The sequence below is a fragment of the Oryx dammah genome, unplaced genomic scaffold (assembly GCF_014754425.2).
Source record: "Oryx dammah isolate SB20612 unplaced genomic scaffold, SCBI_Odam_1.1 HiC_scaffold_28, whole genome shotgun sequence".
NCBI classification, from domain to species: domain Eukaryota; kingdom Metazoa; phylum Chordata; class Mammalia; order Artiodactyla; family Bovidae; genus Oryx; species Oryx dammah.
In genome coordinates this window covers 19,295,920-19,311,912 of record NW_024070212.1, presented here as the reverse complement: position 1 = coordinate 19,311,912, position 15,993 = coordinate 19,295,920, and the positions used below count along the sequence as shown (strand labels likewise).

The 15,993-nt window shown below is 49.3% G+C and overlaps 1 protein-coding gene across 3 annotated transcripts; it reads left to right on the top strand.

The window, feature by feature from the left end:
* Positions 1 to 345: 345 nt before the first annotated feature.
* Positions 346 to 5,636, top strand: ECM1 (extracellular matrix protein 1). 3 transcript variants are annotated; one of them, XM_040230778.1, is made up of 11 exons: positions 346 to 541; positions 1,650 to 1,712; positions 1,793 to 1,894; positions 2,000 to 2,077; positions 2,165 to 2,245; positions 2,816 to 2,830; positions 2,982 to 3,304; positions 3,572 to 3,946; positions 4,431 to 4,651; positions 4,820 to 4,907; positions 5,312 to 5,636. In XM_040230778.1, exons 1-11 carry the CDS (start codon positions 472 to 474, stop codon positions 5,540 to 5,542), a joined length of 1,647 nt encoding a protein of 548 aa, XP_040086712.1. In that variant the 5' UTR covers positions 346 to 471; the 3' UTR covers positions 5,543 to 5,636. The 3 variants fall into 3 exon arrangements, with proteins under 3 accessions (XP_040086712.1, XP_040086714.1, XP_040086715.1); XM_040230780.1 differs by lacking the exon at positions 2,816 to 2,830; XM_040230781.1 differs by lacking the exons at positions 2,816 to 2,830; positions 3,572 to 3,946 and having other exon boundaries at positions 347 to 541.
* Positions 5,637 to 15,993: the final 10,357 nt, after the last annotated feature.

Below are 15,993 nucleotides of genomic sequence, written 5' to 3'. Positions count from 1 at the left end.
GGCATTCCAGAGCTCTCCCTGGTTGGGGAGCTCCCGTTTGGAGGGTGTTCCTGTCTCAACTCTTCAGGGCCCTGCTTGCACACCTCAGTTCAGCAGGTTGTCAGATGCGTTCTCCACAGAAGGCAGCACGCAAACGGAGAAGTTGGGGCACAGAATAAGGCCTTGGACCCTCTCTCGCTCTGGGATTCTCAAAATCAGTTTCTCTGGAGTTGGGTGCACCTCCGTTCTCAGTCCTCTCAGGAGGCCTCAGGGTGAGTGCGAGAGGAGGAGCTGCTGGGACTGAGTCACGGCAGGAAGCTGAGGAGGGCGGGAGCTCGCTCTCGCAGCCTATAAAGAGGAGAAGGAACTGGCCCTGAAGTTCACAATAGCAGCAACAGCAACTGGACAGGCAGGCTCCCATCTGCCTGGCCCTTCAATCAGATCTGCCTGAGAGGACCTACTGGGTGGCCGCCCACCTGTACCTGCCCCAGGATGGGGACCATGTCTGGAGCAGCCTTGGTCTTGGCCTGTTTGACTGTTGGTTCTGTGGCCTCTGATATAGGTGAGTTGGGCTTGGAGCCAGCACTTGGATGGGGGCCTGGGTCCAGCCGTCCTGGATGGCTCAGCAGCAGCAGAAAGGTACCCCGCTTGGCTAGCTGTTCTGAGCAGGCCTGTGGTGGGGCTGGGTGCTGGAGCCTTTAACAGGAGGGGGAGCAGGCGTACAGAAGGGAGGGGTTTGTTAAGATTGCTGCCGAGACACACAATTGGAGTCAAACGGACCGTAGAGAGGGCAGGTAAATTCACAGAGTGAGGGACCTGCAGTGTCTGTGGGACCTATTACCCAGAAGAGAAGACCAGGAGCCCCTGGCTGCTCAAAACCAGTGCACTGACCCAGGGAACCTTCAGTGACTCCTTACCTGATGAGGAGGGGAGGGGAGGGGGTGTTACCTGTCCACAGGGGACCAGGCACAGCCCGCCCAGCTCACACACACATTATCTGCTTGGATGCCCAACAGAATGTTGCTGTGGGAAACTGGAGAGAGCGTCATAGATATAATCTGTCTCTGGGAGGCTCAGTCTTGTCCCTCCCAGTCCTGGCCTTTCGTGACTGCAAATCAGCGACAAGCGAGTCCTTTCGCTGTGGCTGTGGGGGTGATTTGCTTCAAGAGTCCTGAACCATGCAGTTCCTCAGGTCCTAAAGAGACCTAAACTAGTGAGGAGCTGAGGCTATTGCAGCGGGGCACATCAGCTCCTGTGCGGGCTCCTCACCAGAGGCCCGAAGGTGTCTCAAGGTTCCCAGGGTAGGTGGGGGCAGAGCAGACGGGCAGGTGAGGCTCTGGCCTGCTCAAGGCCTGAACTGTGGGGAAAGCCCAGAAGCTCTGAAGGGAAAGACACTGAAGCAAGATTAAGGCCTCTTCCCCAGCCCCGTATGTCACAGTCCCTTTAGGCTAGGACTTGGGAGACCCAAGACTTTGAGTCTGGTGGAAGTGAGGCTGTCAGATTATCACACCGAATCAGTCTTGACCAGGCGGGTTTGGGGCAGGAGCAATAGACTTCTGGTGTCTTGGTCGTCATCTCTAAGCTCCTGACCTCCAGTGTCTCCCCTTCCCATACTCAGGGCCAGGAAAGAGCCCCTCAAAACCACCCCTGATTCACCCTTCCTCTTCCAGGTTTCAAGGCTTCAGGGCAGAGAGAGCTGGGGCCACAGCCCCTGACCCACCCCCTTCAAGAAGGTAAGCATTTAGGGGTGTGGCATGGTACTGGGGCTCCAGGAGGAAATGCAGGCTCTGACCTTCTGCCTTCTTGCCTCCAGTAGGCTATGCTGCACCCCCTTCCCCACCTCTGAGCAGAGCCCTCCCCCAGGGTCACCCTCGCACCTCCCAGCATAGCCTGCACTTTGAGGGACAGAGTGAAGGTAAGTCTCAGTTGCACCTCTAGGTTTCTAGTCTGGCCTACACCTTGATCTTCAGAAGGGGAGGGGAGGAAGCGGTAGGCTACTCACACACACCCCTTTCTGTAGTGCAGCCCTCTCCCTCACAGGACGCCATCCCCCTCCAAGAGGAGCTGCCCCCTCCCCAGCTCCCCGTGGAAAAGAAAGGTGAGTGCTTCCCCGTCTGCCCCCTTCCACCACATCTTGCCGACATCAGCCTGACCCTTGTTCCTTTGTGTCCTCGGTGACTTTCAGGGGGTCCCCCTCTCCCTCAAGAAGCCATCCCCCTCCAAGAGGAGCTGGCCCCTCCCCAGGTTCCTATTGAACAGAAGGAAGGTAAGCGAGTGCCTCCCTTCTGCCCTCCTGCCTCCTGTGACTGACATCATGGGCTCTGGGGTCTCTGCCACTTACTAGCTGTGTAATAACCTTGGGTGAGTTACTTTTCCAAGCTTTAGTTATTACTTCATTTGTGAAGTTGGGGAACTTGTACCTATTTTATAAAATTATAAGATTAAATGACACAAAAGTAGTATTTATTTTCCCTTGCTTCTCCACTGAGTTCCTTTTTATCAATGAGAACTGGCCGGGCCCCTGTCTTCTAGAGGTGCCCATCCCAACATGATTTCTGATTACTTGTCTCCTTCTACCCCAGTAGACCCACCTTTCCAATATCAAGGGGAGTTGACTTTCCAATATCAAGGGGAGTTGACTTTCCAATCTAAGCAGAGAGAGAATGACTGACAGCTTTGTCTGTCCCTCCGCCCCTTTAGGGCTCAGACCCTGGTGGGGGTGGGGTGAGGAGCAGGGATTCTGAGCCCAGGGAAGCAACACAGTGGGCAGGCGTGATTTGGGGTTGGGAGCTGTAAGGGTGACACCTTGCGTGACTCAAGTCTCTTTTCCTTTTAGTCAGTCATTCTGAAGGTAAGAGCCACAAATTCATTTCTTGTCTTTTTCTTCTGTATCCTCCCAGCCCTTTCTCCTCAACTGCAAGTTCTCTCAGTCCTCCCAACTTAATCCAGCCTTTCACTGTCCCTCCACATATTCCCCCTTCCCACTGTTTTCCCTGTTCTAGAAAAGCCAGCTCCCTCCTTGGACCACGGCCCCCCAGAGCCCGAGTCCTGGAATCCAGCCCAGCACTGCCAACAGGGCCGACCCCGAGGCAGCTGGGGCCACCGACTAGATGGCTTCCCCCCTGGGCGGCCTTCTCTGGACAATTTGGACCAGATCTGCCTTCCTAGTCGTCAGCATGTGGTGTATGGCCCTTGGAACCTGCCACAGACTGGCTTTTCCCACCTCAGCCGTCAGGGTGAGACCCTCAATTTGCTGGAGACTGGATATTCCCGCTGCTGCCGCTGTCGCAACCCCACAAACCGCTTGGACTGTGCAGAACTCGTGGTAAGGGTTGGGCTCTTGATCCTGGGGTTGTCCTTTAACCCCCAGACTGTGTGTGTGTGTTTCAAGGACTAGAGGCCTAGGCCTGGGTGTGCAGGAACCTCAGGTCCCTCTCATTGGCCCTCCCTTGGGCCTCCTCATGTGCAGAAGCGTGGAGGACAGCCTCCGCTTCTTTCTTATTTGCCTGCCCAGGGGCCTTTTCTGGAGCCTGGGAGGAGGACAGGAATGTGGACAGTGGGCTGCTGGACTGACCCACTCCTCTTACTCTAGTGGGAAGACGCAGTGACCCGGTTCTGTGAGGCCGAGTTTTCGGTCAAGACCCAACCCCACGGGTGCTGCAAAAAGCAGGGGGAGGCTCGATTATCCTGCTTCCAGGAGGAAGCTCCCCGGCCACACTACCAGCTCCGGGCCTGCCCCAGCCACCAGCCTGGTATTTCCTTGGGCCCCAAGCTGCCCTTTCCCCCTGGGCTACCCACAGTGGACAATATCAAGAATATCTGCCACCTAAAACGCTTCCGCTCGGTGCCACGCAACCTCCCAGCCACGGACTCCATCCAAAGGCAGCTGCAGGCACTGACCCGGCTGGAGGCGGAGTTCCAGCGCTGCTGCCGGCAGGGGAACAACCACACCTGTGCCTGGAAGGCCGTAAGTGGGCATCTCGGCATCCCAAGAGCCTGTCTGCCTGCCCACCCGTCTCAGACCTCTGATCCCGCCGGCCTGTTCACCCACGTACCTAGCTACCTGCTGTGAGCACGTCTGCCCATCTGCCTGCTTGTGAATGTCCGTCCGTCCACTGTGTGCCTCGTCCAAGTCTCTTCATCGTGGCCTCCATCCTGGCCGTGTCCACCCAGTGCCCCCCATGTGCACCTCTCTGCCGTCCACCCGTCTGGCCTCACCCGATCCTCTCCGTCCGCTGTTCCAGCACATCTCCCTTGGCCGGCTCCGAACCTCGGCTGTGCTTCTACCCCTTCCACCTTCCCAGCCCCACACATCCACAGCTGCCTCTCTGCCCTTCCCTTTCAGCACCGGGGACAGGGAGTGCGCGTCTCATCGTGTGAGGCAGTGAGGGAAGCAGAGGGACAGGAGGGCCAGTGTCCAGTCGTCTGACTTGCCTTTCTCTGGTCCACAGTGGGAGGATACCCTCGATGGGTACTGTGACCGGGAGCAGGCTATAAAGACCCACCACCACTCGTGTTGCCACTACCCCCCTAGCCCCCTCCGCGACGAGTGCTTCGCCCGTCGGGCTCCCTATCCAAACTATGACCGGGATATCTTGACCCTTGACCTCAGCAGAATCACCCCCAACCTCATGAATCACCTCTGTGGAAACCGAAGAGTTCTCAGCAAGCAGTGAGTCTTACCTAGTTCTTCCCCAGTGCTCTTCCCTTCCCCCAAAACTCCCTTCTGGAGCACCCTCTGGGACACTATTGGGAAGAGCAAAATCATGGTCTGCAAACACCATTTTGGTGCCTGGGGTCACTCAGAGACCCTGACCCCTGCCCGTTTCCACCAACATAGCAAGCAGATTCCTGGGCTGATTCAGAAAGTGACTGCCCGTTGCTGTGACCTGCCGTTCCCAGAGCAGGCCTGCTGTGCTGAGGAGGAGGTGAGTGTGAGGACAGGGCTCTCCCAGGGATGCAGAGGAGGGAGAGGCCTGGCACAGTGGGCCATCGCTTCTCTGAGTACCTCAAACCAGCCCTCAGAAATGATGAGGACCAGTGGGGAGGTCTTTCTTGGTTCCAAAAGTCTTTGTCTCTGACCTGACCTGCTCCCCGCCTCTAAGCACCTATGATGGCGCCTCTGGCATTTCCAGATAGTCACATCTGTCTGTCACAAGGAGTCTGTCTGGCTGTGGAAGGCAACCTTGCACTCCCTCTGGGCCCCCGGGGGTGGGGGGATCCAGGGAGGAAGCAGTAGAAGCAGAGGGAAGGGGAACTTGGACATCCAAGTAACCAGTCCTGACTCTTGGCAACCCTCCTCCCCATCACCTCTTCTTTATTCTGTCATCAGAAATCAGCCTTTATTGATGACCTGTGTGGTTCCCGACGTAACTTCTGGCGAGACTCTGCCCTCTGCTGTAAACTGAGTCCTGGGGATGAACAGGTCAACTGCTTCAACACGAAGTATCTGAGGAATGTGGCTCTAGTGACTGGAGACGCTAGGGATGCCAAGGGCCCCGGGGAGCAGGGCCCAGCTCGGGGAACAAATAGCAGCCCCACCTCTGAGCCCAAGGAAGAGTGAGTCACCCCAGAGCCTTGGAGGATCAGATTGGGGGAACCCCACCCCACCCCACCCTTCTGGAATATGCATTACAGTAAACACCTCTTGTATTTGGCCTCTTGTGTCTGTTGTCTCACACAAACACACCCTTGCAAGCCTGCCCAGATTTTCCTCGGTGACTGGCCCCTGAGGCCCACTGCCCCACCCCCTCTAGCTCAGCAGAAATCTTTCCACTGGTTGAGTTGGGACCACAACTAAACGGCTTAACATCAGTATTTATCATCTTGAATTTATTATTATTTTTCTTTATTTTGGCTGTGCTGGGTCTTTGCTGTGTGAGTTTTTCTCTAGTTGTGGTGCGTGCACTTCTCACTGCAGTGATTTCTTTTGTTGCGGAGCACTGGTTCTAAGGTGTGCACATGGGCTCACTAGTTGCAGTCCCCGGGCACTCTAGCACAGGCGCAGTAGTTGTGGTGTACAGACTTAGCTGCTCCAAGGCATGTGGGATCTTCCTAGACCAGAGATCAAACCCGTGTCCCCTGCATTGGCAAGCAGACTCCACCACTGAGCCACAAGGGAAACCATCTTGAATTTATTTACACATTTAAAAGGAGCGTCACTTGTTAGCTGGCTATCAGGATTCAGAAGTGAAAAAGTTATGATTCATGTCTTTGATGAGCCCCCAGAATGCCACAGCCTTGCCTGACATTTTTTAATCTTGACTTTTAATCCATGGAGTTCATGTGTTTATTCCTTCAGTATACATTTATTGAATTCTTATTGATGTGTCCTGTGCTAGGCTGTGGGATACCCATTTGGAAAACACACAGTTCCCTTCCTTCAGGATGCTCCCATTCCGGGAAAGGACCTAGCAGGTGTGATTAGTGTTGTGATGCAGGGCTGCAAGGTCCATTGTGCTCGGAGCACTTGATAACCGGGCCAGAGCTGAGAGTAGGGCTGGGGGCAGCAGGAGTGCACCAGGGAAGGCCTCTGCGCTGGTGAGGGCAGAGCTGCTCCAGGAGAGTGGAGGGTGCAGGGGGCAGGTACAGCCCAGGAGAAGAGGTAGCTTATACAGAAGGCTGAAATGACCAGACTCCGGTGGTGGTTCCTCCCACATGTGACTGGAAAGATAAGCAGGAGCTCATCACAAATTAAGGTAGGAGATAGATGCCCATCACAATCGGAGTTCATTCCCTGAAGACAAATTTCAAAATATCAATAGCAGGACAGTCGAGAGAGGAGGCTGGGCCCTGCCCAGATAAGAGATTAGAGACCACATATTTCTCATTCTCCAAGTCAAGGAGACCATCCCAACTAGAAAACTCTTTGGAGGTTAAAAGGGAAGTGATGCTACGCTACCCATAGACCTCTTCGCTGAAATCCATCTTGGTTGAGATACCTGCACACACAGGAGGATCCTGAGATATACCAAAAATGGACTCAGAACCAGGCAAATTAAAATGATCGGCCAAAGGAAAACCCAGAAGAAATGCCCCATATAAGTGATTCAAATTACCAAGACAATGCGGCTTTCTGAGTCCACCCATATGACTGCTGCATGTACTGTACTCTCTTTCCTCCTAATAAACTCGTGTTTCACTATTTTCCGTCTCCATGGGAACTCTCTTCTACAAAGCTGAAGGGCCAGAGCCTTGTCACTGACCACTTGCCTAACAGCTAGGATTCTGCGCTCTCTCAGTCAAGACCCAACCTCAACCTCTAAGCCGGAACCGAAACCCTGCTTCAAGCTGCTGCAGGCCGGGCCACCCGAGTTCAGGATGACTCATCCACAAGGCTTAAAATGGATCTTGGCCCTTCTGCCCACAAGGATACTGGCGGCTTCAAGCAGAGTACGCGTTCAGATTTGCCTCTTACAGACAGACAGGCAGGAACCTGGACAGCCAGTTCAGACAGTGTCGCGCCAGTGCCTGAAGGGAGGTTGCCGTATCCCCTAGACCGAAGCTGAAAGAACTATAATGAAGACTCGGTCCCATGCGGGCGAGTCAACTGTGATTCTGTTGCCTGTTCAACTTTCCAGAAAGCAGGACCTCCTCTGCCCAGGTTACTGAGAAAGAGGGCAGAACAAAGACCGCTGTCTTTCCCCAGTGGGGACTAGCTGAGCCCCAGCCGCTCTAAAACTGACACCAGCCGTTCCCTCCTCCGCTCTTCCACAGCCTTTTATTTATTGTTTACATTTTTCGCGCATAGTTGTTTCTAACTCATCAGCGTCTTAGCGGCTCCTTGGCCTGTCCGTCACCTCGGAGACCAATGAGCGAGCGAGGAATGAGCTGTGACCCGCCCCTGCGCCGGCAACCCCGTCCGTCCGAGCCTGCACAACCCCGGCAGGACTCTTGTGAAGATCTAAGAGGGCGTGATCACTGCGCGGAACTCTGGCACCTATCCGATCGCCTCTGGAGGCCAGGGACAGGCAGGGGTTCTTTCCCGTACACCGTCCGCTCTTCCAGACCAGCTCGCGGGGTGGACCCCGGCTGGTGGAGGGATGGGCGGGCAGCTGCGCCGGCAGAGGCGCCTCTATCGGGCTCTGTCCCTTCGGGAGCTTTCCGGAGATGCTTTAGAACTGCATTTGCAAAGCGCAGCGCCAAGTCTGGAGAGGGAGTCAGAGAAGAGAAGGATCGCGGTCCCAGCCCCCAGGAGTTTACAGTCTATCGGGGAGGAGAGGAAGGAAACCAGGAAAGCAGTAGTAAGCAGCTATGATGAAAGAGTGGCAGGTGCTAAATAAATATAAGCATCATGAGCTCAGAGTTAGAAGAAGTAATTATCTCGAGGAATGGGGTACTATCAAATGGAGGAGATGGCTTTCGACAGAGCCCCGCCAAGCGTGGATAGGATTACTGTTAGTTACCAAAAGGTGAAAGTGTTAACATTTATGGCAACTCGTTGTATGGATAAACTTAAAATATAATATTAAATTCAATACAGTGCTGTGTGTCAATTATATCTCAATAAAACTGGAAGAAAAGAATAAGTAAAATTAAATGTGCTAACTTCAGATAAAGGAGTCAGAGACCCTAACTACTTGACGCGGCTGGGGAAAGTTTCCTGGAGGAATGCAAGCTTGAGTAGGGTTTTGCTGGAAGGGAAAGGGAGGATGAACAAACCACTGGGTGTATGCAGAGTTCAGCTAAAGTAAACAGTATTTTATGTTAAACAGAGTGCTAAATCTTCTGGCTATAAAGAATATTTTAAAAATTGTTCTCAAGGATTTTTAGCTCTGGAAACTTGAATGTCTATGATAGATATTCTCAGGACGTAGGTCTTCTGCAGGAGGCAATAAAGCAGGAAGTTTGGTTGATGTACTTGAAGAGCCATTAGGTAGTGAAAAATAGTGTGGGGGAGTAGCTAGCCATGAGGTTGGAAATTTAGGCTTAGTCACACTTTCTGGAAGATCTTGAACCACTATAGAAGTCACGCCAGGGACTTCCCAGTGGTCCAGTGGCTAAGACTCCACATTCCCAATGGCGGGGGCCTGAGTTCCATCCCTGGTCAGCGAACTAGATCCTGCATGCTACAACTAAATATCCAAAACGCTGCAACTAAGGCCTGGTGCAGTCAACTAAGTAAATAAGCAAAGCATTTTTAAGAAAAGTTATGCAGCCAAATAAATAAATAAAACATTTTTTAAAAAAGAGAAAAAAAGTTATGCCAACCTGGGGATAAGCACTTGTAAAGGACTGTAAAAGAAAACTGATGGGAATGAATTTATTTTCAAAAAAGATAAATTAGATGGACAGACAAGTAGTTAGGAATAGATCAGCTGGAGAAAGGGTAAAGACTGGAACCATCTTCAATATCAATAAAACTGAGAAACTCTGAGATCCAGAATTTTGTCAGTGGTATAGAGGATGAAAAGGGAGGGGACATCTTTTAAAGACATTTATGAGATAGGGTTGACAGAAACTGCTGCAGGAGCTGTCTAGGATGACTTCCAAGTTTAAGGTTTGGGTAACTGTAAGGTAGTTTCTGCAGGAGGGGGAGCAGGTTTTACTGGAGGATGATAATGAGTTCAGTTTTGAAATCCTCAGTAGTCCAGTGTCCCTAGTGAAAAGCACCTTCAGGAAGAGCATATCCAAAGCCAAATTCTAAGGAATTGAGTATGAATGGAGGTGGAAAAGAGGAGGCAATATGTGTACCTTGCTCTTTCACTGTCCTTCTAGCTACTTGCAAGTCCCTTAGCCCAAATTCAGCTTGTTCTTAAGTGAACTCCTCTAGGTATATGGGAGATGTGAAAAAGAAAATGTAGCAATAATCTGAGGGGTGGGCATTTGGATGTTCACCCTTATGACTCAGCTGGTAAAGAATCTGCCTGCAATGAGGGAGACCTGGGTTGGATCCCTGGGTTGGGAAGATCCCCTAGAGAAGGAAAAGGCTACCCACTCCAGTAGTCTGGCCTAGAGAATTCCATGGACCATATGGTCCATGGTGTCGCAAAGAGTCGGACATGACTGAGCAACTTTCACTTTCTTTCTTATGCAATTTGCCAACCTTTTTCTGCATTTTCCACCTGAGGTCATCATCTCTACCCTCCAACTAGCTACTCCTGTGGGCCCCCCTTCAGTAAACAGAACCACCATCTACTCGGTTGTTTAGGCAACAGAGCTGGGACTATCATTCTTTAATTAGTCCCTCTCCTTCTCCCTTCTATTCCAGTCAGTCACCAATCTCCTAAATCTCTCTTAAATCCATCAATAGTGGAGTTGCACCTTGTACCAAGGTTAGGTTCAAAGTCAGTACATAAGGCAAAAATTACATAGTCAGCATAACCTTTGGAAATTCCTTAAGTCACTCATCAAATGGAGCACCCATGGGACTTGCCCGGTGGTCCAGTGGTTAAGACTCTGAGCTTCCACTGCAAGAAGCACGGGTTCAATCCCTGGTCGGGGAACTAAGATTCCACAGTGTGGCCAAAAGTTTAAAAAATGTTTAAAAATATTTTAAACTACAGCAGCCATGGTTTTGTGTGCACAACTCTGTACACAAAATATGTGCAAGCATGTATGTATAAGCATGTGTATAGTAAGGTGCCGGGAGCCAGCACATGAGATCCCACCCATGACAAGGTCATGAGGAGAAGACCTGACAAGCAAGGCAGATCAGGACTCCAGGGATTTTAAAAAAGCTGTCCCAGCACTCACCTTAAAGATGATATCTGTCTTTCTGATGCTTGTTATAGTAGACTATTCCCTAATTTCTGTGACACAGGCAGAAGGCCTTCTCTGATCTCTTTCCAAACAGAATCAACTTAAAACTTTAATCAATATGTCCCCCGAACTGTGGCATCCTATAAGATTATCTGGGATGAGAATAATATTTCAATCTAAACCCCTTTTGCTAGCATATTAGTTTGCTTGACAAATGTGTTTATGCCCTTGGTACTAATGCACATGATTATTCACAACACCTTAATCATAAACAGCATAAAGAACCTGAACACACAAAAGGCCCTAATAGGCACAGAGCCCTTCGGGGGGTGAGGAAACTCTATTAGAGAACATAAAGAATATTATTCTATAAAGTTGTAACTGGATCAATGTTTGCTTGCTGTGTTTTTGCTCTTAATGTGCTGAGGTTGTACAATAAAAACTATTGTTAATATAATTAGGAATTTAGAAGATAAGAGTTTAGCCCTAGTGTGAAAACAATAAGACGATTGTTAATTTTAGCCAAGAGTGTAAATTTAGCTGGTGACTTCTGCAAGAGAGCTGACCTTTATGTTACATTTCTACTATGTTGCAACCTGCTGTACCTTTACCCTATTAGACTGCAACTTTTCTGTTTTCTGTTAAGCTCAAGGCCAGAAGATAATGCACAAAAGTCTACTATGGAAAAGACTCTCATAAGCAAAGAAGTATGCAGAAAACATCCTGGGGTTTGTAAAGAGCAAACTGATGTAATGTTGGACTAGCTCTGTATGCTTATCTCTCATTTCCCTTTAGAAATGTACTGCTGCTGCTGCTGCTAAGTCACTTCAGTCGTGTCCAACTCTGTGCAACCCCATAGATGGCAGCCCACCAGGCTCCCCTATCCCTGGGATTCTCCAGGCAAGAACACTGGAGTGGGTTGCCAGTTCCTTCTCCAATGCATGAGAGTGAAAAGTGAAAGCGAAGTTGCTCAGTTGTGTCCGACTCTTAGCGACCCCATGCACTGCACCCCACCAGGCTCCTCCATCCATGGGATTTTCCAGGCAAGAGTACCGGAGTGGGGTGCCATTGCCTTGCTAACTTAGGGTATAAAAATTACTGTAAAAAATAAAGTGGCGGCAGCAAAACAGCAGACCCTGCTGCACACCCTAGTCTGGTCTCTCTCTCTCTCTCTCTCTCTCTCTCTGCTCTCGCCGACGCCATTCATCCTGAGGGTACCCCTAGATCCTGCTGAGGCTGGATCCCGGCAGTAAGGTATAGTATATAATAGGTTATGCAGTATAACAAAATATTTTAAACTACATACAAAAATGAGATAGTGCTGTCTCCAGCTACAGGACACCTGGATGCTCAGAGGGTGAGGCCCGACACCGCCAGGACCTTGGAAAAGGGCAGGGTGGATGGGGGAAGAAAGGCTCTGCTCTCATCTTTCTCTAAAGCTGTTGATCTAAAAATATGAGATTGTTGTTCAGTAGCTCAGTCGTGTCCAACTCTTTGCAAACCCATAGACTGCAGCACTGCAGCCAGGCTTCCTTGTCCTTCGCTGTCTCCTGGAGTTTGCTCAGACTCATGTCCATTGAGTTGATGACGCCATCCAACCATCACATCCTCTGCTGCCTGCTTCTCCTCATGCAATGAGAAGCCTGAGCATGGCAACTAGAGAGTAGCCCCTGCTCAACACAACTAGAGAAAAGCCCACTATGAAGAGCTATGAAGTGCCCAGCACAGACAAAAATAAATAAATAAAATCTAAAAAGAGTGTCGTTGATGAAAAGTTTTTAAATCTAATGGAATTGTTACTGTGTTTGGTGCTTTTTCCATCTGCTTTAAAAAAGTCTCCTACCCTCAGGTCACCAAGATCCTTTCCTATTCTATCTTCTGAAAAGTATTATTGTTTTGCCTATCTCATTTAAGACTAGTATTCACCAAGAGATGATGTTTGTATATATTGGGATTATGATTCTTATTTTATCCCATCTGGGGATCCAGTTATCCCAGCACCACTTGTGAAAAGATTGCTGTTTCCCCACTGCTCTGCAGAGCCACCCTTGTCATAAACCACGTGTCCATATTTGCAGGATTCATTTTTGGGCCCTCCGTTCTATTGTTTGTTCATCTTTGTGCAGTGGCTCAGACAGTAAAGCCTCTGTCTACAATGCGGGAGACCCGGGTTCGAGCCCGGGGTTGGGAAGATCCCCTGGAGAAGGAAATGGCAATCCACTCCAGTACTCTTGCCTAGAAAATCCCATGGACAGAGGAGCCTGGCAGGCTGCAGTCTGTGGGGTCACAAAGAGTCGGACACGACTGAGTGACTTCACTTCACTTCACTTCTTCACACAGGCTGTAGCTTTATAACAAACTTTGATATCTATAGGGCAAGTCCCTCCCACTGTGTTCTTTTTCAAGAGTGTCTTGACTATTTGCTTCATGATCAAACACAAGTTTGTACAGATTCTTTTAAGTCTTGAAAATACAAGAGCCATGTTGTGGCAGTCATTTTCTGAACACTTATTACAGTGACTTTCCCGTTTTGTAGTCGGCCATGCTGTCCAGGTCACTCATGAGCATCAAGCACTTGTGTGTGGCTGGCTGGAAGTGCAATGTGCTGTAAGTGTAAAAAAACACCAGTTCTCAAAGACTTAGCATGAAAAAAAGAATACAGGATCTCTCACTAATGATTTTTGTTTTGATTACATGTTGACATGATCTTTCAGGTATATTGGGTTAAATGAATATATTACCAAAATTAATTTCACCTATCTCATTTTACTTTTTCTTAATGTGACTACTAAAAACTGTGAAATTGTATATGTGGCTTGTCTTTGCAGCTCACACTGTGTTTCTATTGGACAACATGGGGGGAGCTGACCAGTGACCCCCAAAGATATCCAGGTTCTTCTCTGGAACCTGTGACTGTTACCTCATATGGCAAAAGGGACTTTGCAGATGTGACTAAGGATATGAACAATTATCTTGGATTATCTAGATTATCTTGGATTCTATGCAATTACAAAGGTCCTCAAAGGAGGCAGAGTGAGATATGACAACAAAAGAGAAAGAATTCAGCTATGGAAACAGAGATTAGAGTTATTCATGTGGGCAGTTCCCAGAATTGGAAGAAACAAAGATTCTTTCCTGGGCCCTCCAGAAGCCTTGCTCATACCTTGATTTTAGCTCTGTAAGATTCTAGCTTCCAGACTTCTGGCCTCTGGAACTGTAAGAGAATAGAGTTTCTGTTATTTCAAGTTGCTAAATTTGTGGTAATTTGTAACAGCAGCCATAAGAAACTAATACAGACAGCATGCTTCTAAAATTATTTTTAATTTTAATATTATACCCACCATATATTCAATAAAAATTTTCAAGTTTTCATAGCACACATCAGTTATTAGGAAAAACTAGTATTCATGCCAGCAGAATCCCATGGACAGAGGAGCCTGGCAGGCTACAGTCCGTAGCATCACAGAGTCAGACACGACTGAAGGGCCTTAGCATGCACACAAACTACAGTACCAGAGATGTCAAGGACAGAACATCATTCTGAGAGGGAGCTCCAAGACCAGAATATAGTTATGTGTAAGAGACAATTCTACTGAAGAACAGTATATCCAGAAGAAAATATTCAGAACTCTTGCACCTCAACAGTAAGAAAACAATCAATCAGAAAATGAACAAGAGATATGAACAGACATTTCAGCTAGGAAGATACAAAAATTGTTAATAAGCATATGAGAAGATGCTCAGCATCACTAGTGATTGCTGCTGCTGCTGCTGCTGCTAAGTCGCTTCAGTCGTGTCCGACTCTGTGTGACCCCATAGACGACAGCCCACCAGGCTTCCCCGTCCCTGGGATTCTCCAGGTTAAGAACACTGGAGTGGGTTGCCATTTCCTTCTCCAATGCATGAAAGTGAAGTCGCTCAGTCATGTCCAATTCTTCGAGACCCCATGGACTGCAGCCTACCAGGCTCCTCCGTCCATGGGATTTTCCAGGCAAGAGTACTAGAATGGGATGCCATTGCCTTCTCCAATCACTAGTGATTAGAGACATGCAAATCAAAATCACAATAAGGTACGATTTCACAGCCACTAAAATGGCTGTAATCAAAAAGACAGAGAGATTTCAACAGTGGTAAAATGGTAAAGACTCCGAGCTTCCACTGCAGGGGCTGGGAGGTGGGAACTGGTCAGGGAACTAAGATTCCACATGCTACGTGATGTGGCCAAAAAAAAAAAAAAAAAATTCTAAAGATGTATCCTTGCCTATCTCTTTTGATTGGTCTCAACCTTTTCAGGGCAATCTTGCCCATTTGCCGTTGATTCTAACTCCCCTTCAGTGGAACTGGCTTGTAAGCTGCAGGATTCTGTCTTAGATACTGGAGGGAAAGAAGGTGCCCCTAAGCCATAGAGTTTTGGGGATTTTCTATGCACACGGGGTTCCTGGTGGCTCAGCGGTAAAGAAGCCACCTGCAACACAGGAGTCACAGAAGACACAGTTTCGATCCCTGGGTCGGGAAGGTCCCCTGGAGGTGGGCATGACAATGTACTCCAGTATTCTTGCCTGGAGAATTCCGTGGACAGAGGAGCCTGGCAGGCTACAGTCCATAGAGTCGCAGAGTCAGACAAGATTGAAGTGACTTAGCACGCAGGCACGTACACACAATCACATCCACGATGAGTATCAGTAGTTTTGTTTCTTCCTTCTAATCCTTTTGCCCTTTATTTCTTATTTACTCCCCTGGATAAAGACATTAAAGGAACATTGATGGTAAGTGGAGGTAGGGGCATCCTAACCTCGTGTAGTTCCTGATTGTGGCCACAGCCTCCAAGACAGCCCCAGCTGCCCTTGCCTGCTGGTGTTCACACCCTTGTTTAGTCCTTCTCTCAAAAAAAGTATTTTTTAATGATCACAGTGTCTCCTTAACATTTGTCAGCATACATAGTCACATTTTCCCCCTGTTACATTCCCATGTCTTATTTTGTAACTGGAGCCTTATTTTGTATCCTTTTCTTTTCCTTTTGGTTTTCTACAGCTCTCAGTTGTGGCATGTCAGCTCTTTAGTTGCAGCGTGTGAACTCCTAGTTGTGACACCTGGGATCTGGTTCCCTGACCAGGGATCCAACCCAGGCCCTCGGAATTGGGAGCGCAGAGTCCCAGCCCTGGATCACCAGGTAAGCCTTCTCATGTTGTTAAGCGGTGGTATGTCACTGCTGGGGCTAGGACATGAAAGATAACAGCAGCATCTGCCTCTCTATTACAGTTCCCTGGTGGTCTAGTGGGGCTAGGATTCGGCGCTTTCACCGCCACAGCCTGG